General features: G+C 47.8%; 1 protein-coding gene across 9 annotated transcripts in view; it reads right to left on the bottom strand.

Annotated features, from left to right (window-relative positions):
• Positions 1–18212, bottom strand: part of SAMD11 (sterile alpha motif domain containing 11) — a 187930-nt gene that overhangs the window by 63953 nt on the left and 105765 nt on the right. For 8 of the 9 annotated variants that reach the window (XM_075437113.1, XM_075437115.1, XM_075437114.1 and 5 more), the window contains one exon: positions 16034–16084. The exons of the other annotated variant lie outside the window; for it this stretch is intronic. In XM_075437113.1, the coding sequence (XP_075293228.1) occupies positions 16034–16084 (51 nt within the window). The remainder of the gene's footprint in view (positions 1–16033; positions 16085–18212) is intronic. 9 annotated transcript variants of the gene reach the window in all.

Below are 18212 nucleotides of genomic sequence, written 5' to 3'. Positions count from 1 at the left end.
ATGGCTCAGTGTTACCGACAGTCTCATAAGACCTTTTTTCTGATACCTGGCTCAGGATGATCGAAGCTCTGATCACTGTACATCTTTTTCAGGTATTTCTGCTATTTAGGTGGGCAAAGTTGTAAAAAAAAGAACTTGCAGCACTACAAGATTTTTGAGTCTGAACTTCAAATCCAAGACACATTCAACCTCGATCCAGAACACTAAAATTCACCCTGTCCTATATCTGCACAGTAAATTTAAACATGCCTAGCAAAGACAAACTCCTGTTTTGCTCTCAATTACAGCTGACGTGCTGTTGCTCGTTCCTTACTTGAATCCATCATCCTGTTTTTGCGACATCGTACTTAGTAGCTGTGCAGAGGAGTAAAATGTTAAAAAAAGATGAGGATGTCGTGTGACAAAGAAGTGTGTGATGACAGCTGATAGAGGAGTGAGATCCCATCTTCACAAAGATGTCCCTCCTACGAGGAAAGAAGGGAAAGGAGCAGCTACCTAACAGCACTGCAGACCCCCCTCAAGGCCAACTCTGTAGCTCGAGAACAGAGGCAAGCAGCACGGCCCTCATCATGAGCATGGCTTCATAAGGAAGACACTTCCACAAGGAGTAAAGCTGGCAGCGGTGATGTGTAAGTGCTTGTTTATTATCGTGCTTCACGTAGCATCGAAGAAGTAACCATCCCACCAAACGTGCCATATATCTATCCTGCCTCTTCCTCGCCCGTTTATCCACTGAAACGAATACCCTAGGCTTCTGCAAGCTGCTTTCCATCCAAGAGGATTCCAATTCTGCCACTAGACTCTGTCTTGCTGCCAAAAGCAACAGTCGGAGAAGTGGCTGGATATTATTATGGCTTGGGCAGTTTTCAAATCCTAATGAAGAGAGGGCACAGGAGCAACAGCTCCATTTACCAGGAATGTAGGAAAGCTGTGATAAGGGTTTTGCCTAAGCCACAGGCAGCTGAGCAGCTCACTAGTGCACCACGACTCAGGCCACGCGTGCTGCAAGCAGCGGCCACACAGCTTTACAGGCCAAGTCCAAACGGCTCCTTTACCTGAATGCAGGATGAAATGAAAGCTGCTCTCTAGCAACATGGTGTCCTGACCTTGCAGGGTATTTCTACAAACACCGTACACTTGCCCTGCTACACTGACAACAAAAGAAAACTGCAGGGGAGCACAGCATAGGAGGCACGTGCTGCAGGTTCCAGGCCAGGTCTGGGAAACAACAAAAAAAGTCTTTTTCATCCTAAAATGTCACACCCAAACTCGGCGAATATTGGTGCAGGACTCTGGCAGTATAGTCAGGACAACATGAGTAACTGTGCAGCCCAGATACAGACCAGAGCTGACAGTCTGAAACTCCCTGTCCCATCTCGATGCTCTGATACAAGGAGCCCACTCTGCAAAGCAGCAACGAGACATCCTAGTAACTAACGGCTTCAAAAATTACCACTGGAGGATAAAAACCCATTGCTAACGTTCTCTACGAATGCTTTGATTGCTGCACTGTCTATGTTTAATGGGACTGGCTGGTCCTCTGTCTCCCCCGAAGCTGGTTGCTCTGATGAGACCTTCTGTAATGGCAGTATAATGGTCCACCAGCGGTCATTCGATAGCTGCACTGCTTACAGGAAAACGCACTCCAGGGGAGAGACAGCCACATCAGCTGGTGGAAACGTCACCCAGACAGAAGGTGTCTGCTCGGGACAAGGTGCCACAGCAATCCACTGACTCATCTGTGGGGTCCGCACCTGCAGGACAACAGCTAACCCAGCAGTGCCGTCACTGCTGGCACACACTGCACGAGCAGCGTCATCTAGTCCAGCTAACGAGCCACAACCCGTGCTCAAGGAAGGAGAAGTCTATCATAGGGACTGCCACTGACCTGTCAGATTTGCTAGCAGCGGCCGTCCCTTGGGATGTATAAATGAATTAGGGAGGCTGGGGTAACCAGACACGCAGCAATCCTGTGTTACTGACTTCTGGGAACAATCATCTTTTTTTGAGCAACATCTGTACCGTAAGTCTCCGACTGGCAGTGTTCAAAGCCCGCAGCTATCGTTCCAAGACCCCTTCTGTGGCTGTCTTGTCCCCTGGTCCTCCTGCTGACCAGCATGCAGACCCTCACTCCAGTCACCTCTCCTCGGCCTCGAATGGCCCCGGCAAACGAGTCCCTTCCCTCTGCTGAACACCATCTTCCCAGCCTGGCTCTGGAGCCAGCCCCGCCAGCACGTTCAGCGTGCAGGGACGAGACAAACGGGGCAGACGCCTCAGCCTCTCGGCCCCTTTGGCTCGTGGCCCCGTGAGAGAGGGCCAGCAGAGGTGGTGACAAGCCCCTGGGCTGCCGGGGCCTGCAGGACACCTGAGCGGAGACGTACCACCCTGCAGACCCTCCGCAGGCGGCAGCTTCCCGGGATTGTTAACCCAAGCCGGATCCAGACTGGGAGCAATGCCTTTTAAATGTGTTTCATTTACAGACGTTAGCAGCAACTGCATCTTTAACAAGGAGAAGGATGGGGAGACTAATGGATGGAGACAATTAACCAAAATATAAATCAGCGTCAGAGCCTCCGCATCTAGCAGAGGCAGCCAGGCGCCCGCAGGCTCTGATGATTCTCCCAACACGCTGCTCAAAGTGACTGCAAAGAGTGATTGCAAAGAGGGGGAGGGAAAGGAGAAAATTCGGTCAAAATTCAAATAATTTCCAATAATGGCTGCCTCCCTATTTGCTGTAGCCCTCTCAAAATAACGAGGGAACAGTAACAGAAACCTCACTACAAATCCCATGCCCTGTCCTCCTCACAGGGCGAGCCAGAACGAGCCCCGTGTGCCTCTTAGAGCTCGTCTATCCTGCCGGCAGACAGGGCTTGCTCTGCCCATGCTCTGAGCGGCAAATTCACATCGAGTAACCTTCCAGCGCTTGGTATCGGACAGTGCGGGTCACTGCAGAGGGGGTATTTCACCCGCCGTGCAGCACCACGCCGCAGCACCCAAAAAAGGCTGCTCCGGGGGTTAGGATATTCGGCACGAGTTCGGAACTCCAGCTGTCATTTCCCTGCTCCGGCTTCCTGCCCAGACTTTGCCGGCGTGTCAGTTAACCGCTTCGTGCTGCTGCTCCCCACAGACACGGCGACGCGCAGGGGCTCTCCGTGGGTGGGAGGCGTTAGACGCCAAGAGCCAACCTGGTACTTCAGCAACAGGAGTTCCAGATATAGCAGAGATAAAAAAAGAGGGAGTCATATTCTCAGCAGACAGAAAATTACATAGATCCAGAAACTGCACGACAGTTAGCTGAGAAAATGGTGAATGAATCTAGCACCAGACCAGACTGGGTAAGTCTCTCCCTAATACTTATTCAAATCAAAGGCAAACTGTGAAAACCCAGTCAAAAATGTATGACTGTCTTTGAAGGGCTGCAAAGTAGGAGATTGATGCCAGGTTTGGAAGAGAAGAGAGACTCAGAAAAGTAGCATGGGAGGAAATAAAACTGAAAAATATTTCTTTTTAAATATGTTTCACCGGCTCTCCATCCCCTTAACGATCACACAGTAAGTGCAGGGATTATATTAAATTTTACTGATCAATACAGTTGCCATAAAACTGTCCCGACCCTCTGCCCCTCCCTATAATAAAGAAAAAAAAATCCAATATGCAAAAGGAGGAATGTCAGGGCTTGCAGAGGAAGAGATGCAAGGACATTGATCGAGCCAGGGAACGTGGAGATGAGCGCAGGTGTGTGCCCGCGCATCCCCCACACAACCCTCCCGTGTCGCTCCCAGGAACGCGCACGGCGTTTCTTTTCCTTCCTCGTTCTCAGCCTGACTCGACGCAAGTCTGGTTCAGGAGCAGATTCCAGCGGCACCCCTGGCTCAGGTAACGGATTCTCAGACTCTGTTTGCTCTGCAGCCACCTCCCCCTACGCACCGCACGCACCCATTCCAGCCGGGCCAAGTCCCCCGCCTGGCCAGGTCACACGCCAGGAACGACAGACAGTTTGCAGCTCCAAGGAGATGACAACAGCGCCAGAACCTGCAGAAACACCAGCGATTTTCTCTTCTCTGCTGAACTCCTCTCCCCTCTCCCCCCCGTCTCCCCAAAAGCCAAGTTTCTGGTGCGAGGATCAGAGCGGTGTCGCAGCCGGGCTGTTGTCAGAGCCATTTAGCACGGGGCAGACAGCGTGAGTGTGTTGCTCAGGGCTACCCAAACTGGAGCGTATGCCCAGGGACAGGACAAGCATGTAAATCAGCCAGTGACTGTGTGAAGGGAATAATGAGCTTTTTATGGAAGCCATTAAAAGGAAAACCCAGATTGGTCTATAAATACTGTTGCATCATTATAGCTCTGAGAAACAACCTTATGTAACAGCACGACTACGTAATGTCAGGACTGGTGTAAAACAACCACTCAAAGGCTCTCCTATTCTTTAGACAGCATTTTTTTAAACCCAAAACAAAACCAATAACCAATTTCCAAAGAAACACATGCACTCCAGTCCAGGCCTTGAAAAAAATCCCCCTTCTGTCTCCCCACAACCCGCAGGTAAATCTGGGGCTCACTAGAAGGACCGAGAAAGACAGACATGACCTGGGGACTGCTGGCCAAGACAAATACCTGACCGTAGCTCCCACATAAAATGCCAGCAATATTACTCCTTTTCCCTTAACCTGCAATGTCCAGCCTCTGTGGGCCATTTAATCATGGATTCATTGATTTTCAGCCCCAGAAGGGACTGTTCTATCTACCTCGTCTGACCTCCTGCACGGAACCTGTCAGAAAATCACCCTATCGTACTTCCAGTTAATAGTGGCAGCTCAGAGTGAAGAAAATGTGTGCCCTGTGTCTCTGCCCACCAGGAAGCAACCAGAGCCCCTCCATCTCAGAACCCCGGCCACGCTGAATCCAGCGCTCCGGGAGTAAAACAATCTGTTTATTCCCAAGAGCTGATGAATCCTTTCAGCTCCTTCCTTCCTAGTGTGGAAACCTTCCTACCCAGGTGAAAAAAGGCACATTTCACAAGATGACAGCTCTGACTCCCTGCCACATGCGCAGCACCATCAGTGCAGGATTAACCACCTTCCAGTCCGGCAGAGCGGAGAGTCATCTTGGGATAAGAAATTCTGCAAAACAACTTTCTCCTCAGCATGTCTTGGTTTGCCCTGGCACGGCCTTTGAGTGCCAGAGGTCCTTGAGCAGACAGGCAAGGTCGCTGTCTCTGGCACTCCCAGGCAGTAAAACCAGGGTCACTGAGTCAGCAGAAACAGAGCAGGGATGTGGATCAGGGAAAGCTCACAGCTCAGACCGATCTAGGGCTCTTCCCCTCCTCCCTCACTCCCGCTTATCACCTTGCACACAGCTCAAAACATCCAGCAACATCTCCCTAATCGCACAGCGCTCAGCCAGTACCTCTCCTCTCAGGTCGACGGTGGACGGAGCAGCCAGAGCAGGGGATAAGACCTAAAGCTGGGCACAGGAGGATTTGGGTCAAGGATTTGAAGGCTCTGATCAGGTGACTAATGAAGAAGTGGATGGGGCCGGTGCGTGCACGGGGGAGCAGCAGAGTTTGTTCCACTGTTAAACAATAGGCAGCATGACCCGCTGACAGGCTGTGTCACTTCTCCATCAGAGATAGGAGAAGTGACAAGTGATAAGCCCCAGGCAAAGAAGCTGGATGCAAGTGAGCAGGTGGATGTGCAGCTCTGAGGAGCAGAGGAGCTGCCTCCCTCCTCCCGACCTCTCTGTGCCTTTCTGCCTCTCCCCATCCCGCTTCTCACACTCTCAGACCTCTCCGGCATAAGCTGGGCAGCCTGCACTCCTCTGACCTGCCACTCCATGAACTGCAACGTGGCAGACTGCTGGCAGGCAAGCTACCTTGGGATGCACTTTCTGATTCCCTCTCCTTACTTGCAGAGTTCCTCTCTAACTTCTCTATTTGTTGCAAAAACCTAGACCCTGCACCTACCTGGCAACTGACACGTGGAGCCAGCAAAGTGTTCAACAGCGCTTTCACTTGCTGGACCAACTGCAAGCCAGCCCTGTTATTCAGGGATCCAGCTTGGGGCCTGCTGAAGCTCATGGAAAGGCTCCCACCTACCTCCACTGCCACAGGACTAAGCCGCACCCCAGGAGAATTCTGCACTCTAGACAGAGGACAGCAGCATGATTTCCAGCAGGCCAAGTTCAGGGCACAGCTGCCTCTCATTCCCTGGCCTCCCTGGTTGTATTTTCATTGCTCAGTCTTTCGTTTGCCTTTTAAAACCTCCTTATTGACAAAGAAAATGTCTCTGTCACTCTCTGTCCTTCTTAGACATCAGTCTTGATAGACCTTGACAGACAACAATTTACCAGCACCCCACTTCTGCCTCTCGGTATCTCCACGTTCTGATGAGACGTCACCCATCAGACACAGGCAAAAAGGCAAGGAAAGGGGAAAGGCGAGGGAAGGGAAAAGAGGAAAGAGGGGATGGTAAACAAGTTTTACTAACTGCAGGGAACTGAGAGGCCTGAAACTCCCAGCCCCAACCACGGGCAATCCAGCCCTAATTCTCTCCGCAGACTTATCTTGGAAAAAAAATCATCCTGCGATGTCCCAAGCAAAATGCTCATAAAATTTCATTAATGCTTATGACAGTCCATAAAAATGATCAGTAGAGCTGTGAATTCCAAAATTAGGTGGAAATAAGTATAAAGATGTTCTTATCCTAATTCTGCTTTGTCATTCAGCTCTCTGCAAGCCCACAAATAAGATGGAACTACACCACACTGCTGCTGGACTAGAGGTGAAGAAGACAGAAAGCACTGAGATGAAGCACAAACCCAGTCTATCGTTACTGGCACCTTATTCTGATAGTTTTGACTTCTGTCCATCCGTTACGGTGCCACAAAAGCATTCGGCAAGGGCGATGCCTGTGCTAGACATTTTAGCCTCAGATTTTTTCCCCTCCTGTCTGCAGTAAGGCAGACAGGGCTTCTGAGTTTGAAAATCTATCAGACAGGCCTATTGCATCATGAATCCTGCAATTTCACCACAGCTGTCATCTTGGAGCCAAAAAGCTTATTGTGCAGTGGGACAGCCAGATGAAGGAGCCCTTCTGAGAAAAGGAGAAGGGCACAAAGCATTAGAAATAATGAGAGCCTGAATCCAAACAAGGTAGGGAAAACCTTCGCCACAGTGAGCCATGTCGCCATTCCTCCATCACGAGCAGGATACGTCCGCCCTCCAGATGGGACAACTCACCCAGACCTGTAAAAAGCACAGGGACTACAAAGGCATGGGGTAAGCACCGTGCGAGACTGTCATCGGCACGGTGCAGCTCCTGGGCAGCACCAGCCCCCTGCGGTGCCGATCACAGCCGTCTCCTGCTCTTTCTGCCAGCCTCACTGCCCCCAGCTCGCTCCTGAGGCCAGAAACCTGAAGGTCTTGTGCTGTTCTCCTCTCACAAAGACACAGAACCCAGTACCCCAAGCTGGCAAGAAGCCTGAGGGTTACTTACAGACTCTGCTCCCGTCCGCCATTTTTTCTTAGTGCAGATGTGCATCCAAAGACACACATGACTAGTCCCTTGAAAACATCTTTGACTTCTACCTTCTACGCACACACTTGTTGGGCAGCAACCCAACACAAATCCACCAGAGTTCAGCAGGATTTTCTGTAACGGTCCATCTGCATCGGCTCAGCTGCCGCAAGCACTAGGAGTCTCTGTACATTTTTCCTCTGAACATCCATCAAGCCCACGCTATTCATCACACCCACCCTCCCCAAGCACAGACTACAGCTCACCTCGGTCACGAATAAAATAAGTTGCACCAAGAGGATAATGAAGGCAACCACGGCAAGCCGAAATGCAGCTGGAGGGTGTCACATACTTGTCACACCCTTATAGTGAGCCAAGCACATGTCAGCAATTTCTAAAACTGTCTCCATCCTGCTCTTCCCCTACCTCCTCACTCTACAAGACCTTGTGAGTCAACCTCCAATCCTCCCTGCGCCTCATGGACTCACGCTGGATCCCTCTCTCATCCCAGAGCTTCCATGACTGTTTTCCTTCCTATCATTTCCCATGAGCTTAGTGTGTTCCCATACGAATTTACAAACCCTTCTTTGAGTTCCCCAGTTTGCCATTAACACCAACCTAATCATCCCCGCTTACCCCAAACTTCCCCAAGTTCCGAGGTGTCCCATGCTGGATCTCCAAGCCCATCCTGTAAAAAATACTTCCGAAAACTCTGTAACTGGTCAGAACCCCAGTCCCACCCCGCCTCACCCTCCGAGTGCAGGGAAGGGCCCAACGACTCCTTTGCCTGCAGCCCCAGGCAGCCTGGAGGTCCTGACATTTCCCCTGACAGGTTTTTTGGCACGTCTGATTTGCACCAAAATCAATGGGCTTCTCCTGCTGACATGTAGAGCGTTCCCTGAAGTTTTGGACTTGTCTAGATGCTGGGTTCCAAGGTTCCTCAGTAACAGACAAATAGAAATGTTTTGCTCAGCCAGTAAAAAGATTGTGTCGCTGATATGCAGCTGGTGTGCCTCATGGATATAAGGGCTCTTTATCCCAAATTCTCCTCATTTTCTTGATTCATGAAGCTGCCTGCTTTGAACTGTTAAAATATTAAAATACTCAGATGAGTGATTCTAAATGGATGACAGGGTATGAGTTTAGACAACGAACAGTGAGGTTCTACAGGAATCACCCACTTATCCAATGTATTAAGGACAAGACAGACTTCGATCTGGATCCTTTCAGTTTCCCCATAGGGTATGAAGATGGAGGTCAGAAAACCTCCTATTCCAGAAACATGCCCTGGAAGTTTTGACTGAACATGCAATCTAAAAGCAGAAGGGAATGATCCTCATGGCGACCGCTGCATGCAGCTGAAATACATCAAGAATGCTCCCCAAAAGCTGCAACCAAGCTTATGTGTATCTCAACTATACACCAAGGTCTTAGGATGCCTTCACATGCTCAGTTTATCCAGAATCCTTTCAGCTGCCCTACAAAAGGTCCATTATACCCCACCCCCCCCATGACAGATACACAGAATCACAGAATCACAGAATGGTCGAGGTTGGAAGGGACCTCTGTGGGCCATCTAGTCCAACCCCCTGCCGAAACAGGGTCGAAGAGATGAAAACGTAGTGGGGATAAATATGAAGAGTGTTACTCTTGATTAAACATTCCCTCTTGCCTTGTAGGGATCTAACAGCTTTTCTCACCTATCTTATTTGAAATATAATTGTATTCTTACAGCTTTGAAATGAAAGTTAAAACTAGTTTGTCAGCTACCTATTCACCTTTACCGTTTCTCTCAATCTCTGCTAGTATATAGACGGCTTCCTTTCCCTAACCCATCCCTCTAGCCAAATGAAGCTTCCTGGAAATGAACACAAGAGAAAAAAGTACTGCTAATGAAATAATCATGAAATAATTATTTCAGATGAAATTATACTGTTCAGCAAACCAAAAGGCACTGATTTTCTTCTCCCTGTTCATCTGCTCTTCTCTAAAAGTATGTTCGTTCCAGAACCTGCACGAACAAGGCCTTGTTTGGCCTTGCCCCTACAGGAAAGGGAGAAGCCAAAGCTGCTCGGGTAACTCTGCTCTACCTGACACCTTGAGAATCCCAGGCCTGATTCACCCACTCGCACGGGCCTTGGGGAGCCTCCTGCCAGCAGCCTCTGTGGAGTCCAGGAATACAAGGAACATCTAGAACTGAATTTCATCAGTGCCCTCCAGCAAGACTGTGTCAAGAACAGCTCTCCTTGCTTCCTGCCAATACCAGTCTTTTGGGAGGGTTTAGATCCACAAGTAAAAGCAAACCATATACTCCATAGTGTAGACCCAGAAGTCTGTCCTGTTGCCATATGAAGTCCCCAAAAAGCAGCTGATGGACCACCAGGCCCATATGTAGCAGCTCCTCCCATTTTATCTCAACACCTACACTTTCAAATTCATATGGATGCTCTGTGGGTGGTCAAACACACACAAAGCAAAGGTTGCTCTTTTTTTGTTTCCTAAAGAACTGGAGGCTTAGCTCCTTGGCTGAACCTTCACAAACATTCTTCATTCCGACACAGAACGTTCTTGTTTATGTCTATCAACTACATGGATTTGGTGTGGATTTACTTTACTTCTCTTCTTCCAGTTAAACAAAAGAACACATCCATTTACTTGCTGGGCAACTATTGTCTAAAATCAAACAGGTATGTCACTGTTTGATGAACAAACTAAGCTCACCCATCTGGAAAGTCTTTTCCTTCCAACATATTGTCTCCACATAGCCATGCCTCGACTGCCAACAACAGCGGCATTAGCCAAGAGTTTCCTTGTATTTATTGGCTTTGCCTTCAGGAACCACGTCCTGGTTCACAGCTTTCACAGATACAAAGGTGAGAGCTCTTTGTATGTTCCGCCAAGAAGAGGATTAAAACATTTCCTTAAGCCATCTACATCCCAAAGCCACCGCAGAAATAACCTGGAAGGGCCAAATTCAGTCTCACGTTACGTAAGTGTCCTCCCCCTAGCAATCCGTAAGTCATGGTTAACACATTCTGTGGTCTTTCACTGGGATCTTTTCAAGCTTTCTGTAGCATACAGCCAAGACTCTGCTTCACACTTGTCCTCCAAAGCCATCGAGAGTTATGGAAACAGCTCTGCAGGTCTAGACACAGTTGGTATCTCACCAGTCCTCTCTGCCCTGACCTCAATCAGATGGGCAAAATCTGACTCATTCTGTTCCGTTCAGCTCACTATCAGCTTTTCCAACCGGGGCTACTGCTTCAGCCTTGCTGCCCGCTGGTGCCCAGGCAGAAATCAGTGACTGACATAGCAGGGTGAAGGCAGGTCCCCATATGAAGGCACTCTTGTCCCTCTGCCACTGTCTGATTTTTCTGCTGTGACTCAAAGGTGCTTATCTGACAAATACCAGCTCTTTTAGCAGCAGATGCTAAAGACTGCAGGGCGTAAAGAGGTCACATCTAGCTTCCAGGTGCTAAAAACTTCTCGTGACCTTTTAGTACCTACTTCGTAGTCTCCTAGATTAAAAGGAAAAAGCTTACTAGGAAAAATAAATAAATAAATAAATAAAATAAGCAGACAGCCCAGAAGCCATCCTGTATCAATCCTTAAAGGGCAGAGCAGCAAGATGCTCTGGCACTTGATAGCGTTACCTGCATCCCACAGCAATACTTTCTGCTGAGTCAGGATCAGCCTTGACATGCTCAGAACCACCTACTTTTCAATTCTCCTCTCCTGCTTTCTTTTTCTCTCCCTAAGTATCTTCTGAAGGAATGAGCTAAATCAGTTCATCTCCCTTTAGTTTCCTTCTGTCCCCTCTCCCATGTATTTTTCATCTGCTTCTTCCACTTGGCCTGATTTCTTTAATGTCCTCTTCCTTCTTTACTAACCTGCTTCATTCCTCCTTACACACAATTTTCTAAAAAGCGTGCAGCTGTACCACATAGACCAAACACGTACATGTAACAATCCAGCGTCAGCACTGCTGTTTAAACTCAGTTCTGGCTGAGTAAGGGTTTCTGCTAGGGTTGAATCAATGTGGAAAGGCCCACCAAGGATGTTCTAGTCAGATTTAAACACACACATGCACAGGGACACACAGGCTCTTGGCCAAATGGCTGTCTGTCTAAAATACATTCTAATATGGCTTATGCCCATCCAGAAAGGCTGGGTACACACCACTGTAGTATTTGTTTAAACTGTGGTTGTTAAATGCATTTTATTTGCTCTGGGCAAATGATGCCTTTGTTTTCTCCTCACGCAGCCTTCGTGTGGCATATACCTGGATAAACTTACCCCCGGCAAGCCCAGCCACCTTGGAGTGTCCCCTCAAGTGGCTCTCTGTTCATACGGCCGTGAAGAGACTCTCTTGCATGCTCCTGCCTCTTTCCTTTGTCCTTGTTTTATAACTGCACCAGTGCAGGACTTCGAAGACACAAATGCTGCCTCAGATCTTCTTTCAGCTTTGCTTACCATGCAGCCAGAAGCTAAAGGACGTGGCTGATCTCAAGACGCCCAGCTCAATTCTCTGCTATGCCCCTTGTCTTTGTATGTGGCTTTAACCACATTACACAGCATCTTCTTTCCTACCAATCAAGCCATCTTTACCAAGGGCAAAACTACACAACTCTTGATTTCCTTGGAAACAGGGATGGCTTAATTGCACTGACAGTGTCTTGAAATCCTCAGGTGGGTAAAATGTTTATTCCACCCCGAGCTGCATCGCTGCATGGTATTAACATGCACGGCCTCTTACCTGCTTCTCACTCACCTCCCTGCAGTTCCCTCAAGACATCAAGTGGCAAAAAATAGAAGGAAAATCCTTTTCCTCCCTGGAACTCCTTTTTATTCCACAATTTATTTTCATGAGATGCCTCAACCTCGGAAAGGTAATCCTGCCTGCGGTGCTGAGCAACTGTGACTCACACTGAAATTAATGGAGGTGGAGAGCAGGCATCTTGTGGCAGAGACCAGGCTTTAACCTTGTATTTACAATTTCAACATTTGACAGGCTTGTCTTGAAATGGAAGAAGTGCATCATTTACTGAACAACTTCAACACATTTCATCAAATTACTCCAAGAACAGTATGTCCATACAAGGGAATTCTACCTTTAAAAGGCTATTTTAAAGGAAGTCTAGTTGTAAACAAAAACTTAAATCTGTATTAACTTCAAAGCTTAAAAGGGAAGGCAGCAAAGCACCTGTCAAGACAGGGAGATCCTAATCTCCCCTCCCAGGACAATTCCCCTACCTCCAGCTTTTGGTTCCCTGCACACAGAATGATTGTGCCCAACTAAACGTCCTTCCATCCAGGGCAACCCAGACAGCAATTCTAAGGAGGCTGAAGCCAATGAATCCAGGTACCCTCTGACAACTCAGAAAGGAAGATCAAAGGCAAACTTACAACAAAGCAGCAGGTAAATTCAGGTGGCAGTTCTCAGACCTGCTCGATTCAGAATAGCATGGCGACTGTGTGCATTCATGCAGCTGTGGCGCATCGTAACGACTTCCCGGCCCGGGTTTGGGACGACCTGCGTAACTCCCATGTGCTGAATTCTGCAGGTCACTGAGAACAAAGGTCAGCCAAACCTTTTTGCCACCCCGTGATGTATTTTAGATATGCCAGATGTTTTACAGAACTGTGTGGCAATTTAGGTCACTTAAATACATGCAACCTTTTTCTGTGCCGACACACAAACACACAAATTACTTCTCTGCCACACAGCGTAACGCATGTTGTTTTCTTCTGAACTAGCTGGATGAGCACAATGTCTGGCACTTGGACTAACCATTTAATCTGCAAAAGCAAAACTTCTGTCCCCAGGAGGAACTACTGCTGTTTCTGCCAGGAGAGAGCTAAACTGAAGGGAAAAAACAGTTAAGCTGAGGAAGCCCAAAAAAAGCGTACTTGTTGACATAAAAATAGGACCGCTATTTTATTCTATGCATTGAAAGTTCCAATTCTTTTTTTAAGATAGGGATTCTAACTTCGAAAGGTGTTTGCACCCTTAGCTGCGGCTGTGCAGAGGCGTTGTTCACATGGCTCTTAATTAAGGCTTGTGTCAGCACTTCCATTACAAACCTCTGCCTTTTAGGAGCTTATAACTCAGCCATAAAACTTTGCTCTAGGCTGAAATTTATCATGAAAGGGTCTGCCTGGAAGGAATCCATTTCTTTCGTATTTGAAAGTCCCAAAAGCTTATAGCAACAAACCAGGGATTTTACTCGAAAGGCTGCCACACAAAAAACTTCAGCTGTTTTTACAGGAGTGCCGGGTGAGCTGTGCCTTCTAGATGCTTACTGATCAGGGCGGGGTTCTGTATTCTTAGCACTGTAAATTTTAGGAATTACAGGGTTTTATGCTTCAGGGACAACGTCTGTGCTTACTTAAACACCAGTGAATCCCTCTGCCCTCACTCGTTCCCCGCTGGAGCATGACCCAGTACAGATTTCCCACCCTTCGCTCCCCAGTGCCTCCACTGAGCCCCGTGAGGATGCCAAGGCTTCATTCATACTCCAGTACTCCGTCAAACAGAGATGGACTTGTCTCTCCAGGTGCACGGTTTAGGCTGTGACCTTCACACACCAATGCTGCCAACAGACCAGTCCAAACTGACCTCAGGTTAGGGTAGCGAGGGAGTGGGTGTGTGGGAAGGGGTTAAAATAACAGAGACAATTTGTCCTTCACTTCTCTGCTGCCCTCTTCCACTCTGGTGCCACAGTTTTTCTGGGGAACACACAGAACAGGGACAGAACTTGTCAACACTGCATTTGAAGGGCATGCGATGGAGATGGAAGTAACTTCTAATACCCTTGCTCCTGTCACTGATGCTTACATTTCCAAAACATTCCGAAGCTTGCAGACACAAGAGAGAAATGCCCACGTCAGCCCCAACACTGAGAGGTATCTGTCTCTCCAAAGCTCTTACACAACGTTCTCTTCAGTAAACACTACATTTGCTGCACTAATTCTTATACACATTAAGTCATGTCACAAAAGTCATCAGATTAAATTATTTGCACTCCCTTGTCCAGACAATCCCATTGCTACAGAGTATGAATTGTTTCTTAAATGTTTGTGAAGTGTCTAGCACACAGTGGGCACTTCCACAAGTAGCAGCAGTAGCAGTAGTCGTATTTTCCTACTGTTTTTAAATCTCTAACTGAACAGGAAGTTTACACAAAGCATCAGAAACTACTTTTAGCAAAACAAAAAAGTTGGACTATTGGTATTTGCAAGCAGATCCAATGGGCCAGATCCCAATTCCTACAGTATCCACATATGTATGGAGCACATACGGAACCAGATTCTGGACTGCTCTGCACCCAGTCTACCTCCCCCTGTTCTATGGTCCCCAAGAAGTTTCACAGCTGCACGGGTTAATCTTCCTTCTTTTAGAAAACAAGGAGCACCGGCCAGGCTCAACTATTTCACTCAGATGCAGCAACTGAGCATAAAACAGCAAATTCCAAAATTCCAGTGTACTTTTTCTAGTGCAGAGGCAAATTTCTGCAGCTATATTTTTAAATGGTTAGAAAAGTTTACGTCTACTAGCAACACATAAAGAAAATGCACTATGCTCAGGGTATCAACTGATGCAGAGGTCACAAAGGAATATTCATGTTTGTAACCGGTTATCTTCCATTTACGAATTTCCACCCTCTTAAGGTACGTGTTATTGCAGGGAAGGAGACTTTAAAACCAGTATACCAGACTGGTTTGGCAATCCTTCTCTTCTCACAATTCAGACTTCTATGTCATTTCTTTTATTTATGCTTTGTAAAAAACTTGTCATTTTGTGAATGTCAGCTTCTCCTGCGGTGAATACTCTTCTGCTGCGCTTCCACAGCTGCAGCTCCAGCCATTCACACTGCACACGGCAAAACTGGCTGCAATGCTTCACACCTCAGCACTGCCACTGGACCCCTCCATGCATAAGCTTTTGCGGGGTGTCTCTGTGGTGTCCTATGATCTAAAGCATCTGTCACCCGGTGATTCCTGCCATTCGCAGTCACAGGCTTACCTCTGAAGGCAGCATTGCTTTAAGTTTGCTAAGCACAACGCTGCAACTCCTGAGCGATTCAGGAGCATCAGTCGGTTTGGCCTTCAATGAGCCTTGTGTTCAAAGCATCACTTTTGCAAATGCGATGCAGAATCCCGTGTCTCTCATGTCAGGGAATAGACCTGGGCCACCCCAACCTTGCATTCTCCCAAAAAGGGACCAGAGTAAACATATCAAAACTGATAATGGGCTTTCTTTACAAGTCCAATCAGTTCTCTCTTCCAATGTAAAAGGAAATTCTCTGTTCCAACGCTCCGCCCATAGACAACTTTCCCCAAAATAAAAACAAAAAAAAGCATATGCAGTAACAGGAGAAAGAGGAACAAAGGAGGAAGAAAAACACCCACAGCACTGACAGTCAGAAATGTTCATTTACATCTAACAGCATCCACACGCCAGTAACGTATCATAAACTCTTAGCCTACCATACAAAGAGGGTGCCCCAAAATGGTACCTGCAAGAGGTCTCTCGGAAGGAGATGTTTAAATCCCAGTGGGTGTGTATCCTGTCAACAAACAAACAGAGAGGTCAATGGCACACGCTGAACACTGCATCTCTTGGCACTTAACAGCTCTACTCCATCCTCACAACCCACCCATGGTCCTCAGATTCCCTCTCCCTAGCTCTCAACCACAACCACTCCCTTCTCCGGGCCATGGGGAGCTGCGCTGGGCCACGCTGCGCACACGTGGCGGTCCTGAGGGGCCACAGCAGGACTCACAGTGCTGGCAATGCGACCTGCAGGTGAGCTGCACAGCACTGGGAGCGCTTCTCCCTGCTACATGCAGTCTCCCTGATGGGCGTAGGGACTGCAGGAAGATGTCTCAACTAACAGGACATGCTCAGGGGAAGCAGAAAGAGCTAAGCACTGACATATTCTGAAGAAAACCCAAGTACGTCTGTACCGTACTCCCTCCTCCACACCCGCCCCAGCTGTAAATAAATTATTAGCAATTTCCCGCTTCGGAAATTAATTTCACATATTCTGTCACTCTGCCTGCTGACAAGCAGGAATAGCAGATTCTAAATGAACAATATCTTAAATTAAGACAGAGCAGCCAAGGGGGTTGTTCTTTTGATGGTTCCCCCCCCTCCCCCTCGCTACCACACAGCATCTACACCAGCCCAGAGGGCAAAGGCAGATGCTTGACCTTCTGCGGGCTGGTGTCTCCACTCGACACCAGGGAGCACTGATCTCTCCCACCACCCAGAGGTCTGTGACCACCACTGTTACTTCGTGTCATCGTGATTGATGAGAACCCCAGCCACCTGAGACCAAACTGGCAGGCAAGCCCGTATGCTCGCACAAACCCCACTCCCACATCTCCCAGCGTCTGCCAGTGAACATGCTGGTTCCTAGCTGTGCGTATAAATCAGCTCCTGCAGACACAGGTTCCCAAAAGCATTACACAGACGTGGCTGCAAATACCACAAGAGGCCAAATGCACTTCTGCGTACTTTGTGTATCCCTATAGCACTCCTGCCTCTGTCCCCAACCAGAAAAAGCAACACTATGTAGCTGAAGACCACCTGACTGCAGAAAAAGCCTAATCTAAAACCCGCTGAAGTAAAAGAGAGCTTTTCTTCCGATCTGAAGGTGCTTTGAATTGGGCCAGAAAACACTTCAGCATGACCAGTGAAGTCAATGGGACTTAACTCAGGTTTGAGTGTCTGTTTAAGTGCTTTCCTGAATGGGTGCCCCTGCTTCAGCCTAGTTCAGAAATCAACTGAAAACAAGTCCTAGCACGGAAATAATTTCACCTCCAAGACATCATGCTGCTGCAAGTTTTACTAATGTGACAGCAAACCTTTTGTGCTCTTCCTGCAAGGCTGGCTCAGAAAGGGAGCCCGGTTGCTCTCCGAGTAGTTCTCTTAGGGGCAAGTAGTTCTTTTAGGGGATTGTTAGATTTTAGTAGATACTAACTTACACCAATAAAGCTGTACTCAGAACTGTATTTAGTAGTTCCACATGTACCTAGTTTTTCCTATTTCTATTCCACATGTACCTAATTTTTCCTATTCTTCTTCTTCCTCATATGTAGCAGTTTAGAAAACCTATCCCAGCCTTCCATCTTCCCAACATTTTCTTTCCAAATAGAAATGGAACAGGTACTTCCCAGTTGTTCTGCAAAGTTAAAATTCAGACAGCATTTGAAAACTTTCTGGAAAGGACAGGACAAACTGGGGCATTGAGTAAAATTTCCATGAACTGAGGTTTGGTCAAACTCTGGGACACATTTGGACCTTCCAGGTAAGCTGATCTGAATCCAAAGTTCAAAGCAAATTCAAGCCAGCCAAAGCCTTTATGGCCTTAACTGACCTGGAAGGGTCTGGCCCTAAAATACAAGATTTCCCACATACACAAAACCTCCATAAAACCCCTTTAATTCCAGCTCAGCACCTTACACTGTGCAACTCAGATCCCGGCAACTGCACAGTGCAAGTGGGAAGAGCACCAAATACTGCACAGCAAGGAACTCTGCGGGACCAGCTGGAAACCAAACTGCAAGTCTGCAGAGGAACCCTGTGCTTCTCCTGTTTCTCTGTCGATAACACACTCTTCAGCGCCTGCAAAAAACCTGAAAGGGCTTGGCCCTCAGCTATATGTAGATTAAATGCCATGTTTATCTCAT

This window comes from Opisthocomus hoazin, chromosome 16 (genome assembly GCF_030867145.1).
Source record: "Opisthocomus hoazin isolate bOpiHoa1 chromosome 16, bOpiHoa1.hap1, whole genome shotgun sequence".
Taxonomy (NCBI): domain Eukaryota; kingdom Metazoa; phylum Chordata; class Aves; order Opisthocomiformes; family Opisthocomidae; genus Opisthocomus; species Opisthocomus hoazin.
This window is presented reverse-complemented; position numbering and strand designations above follow the sequence as displayed.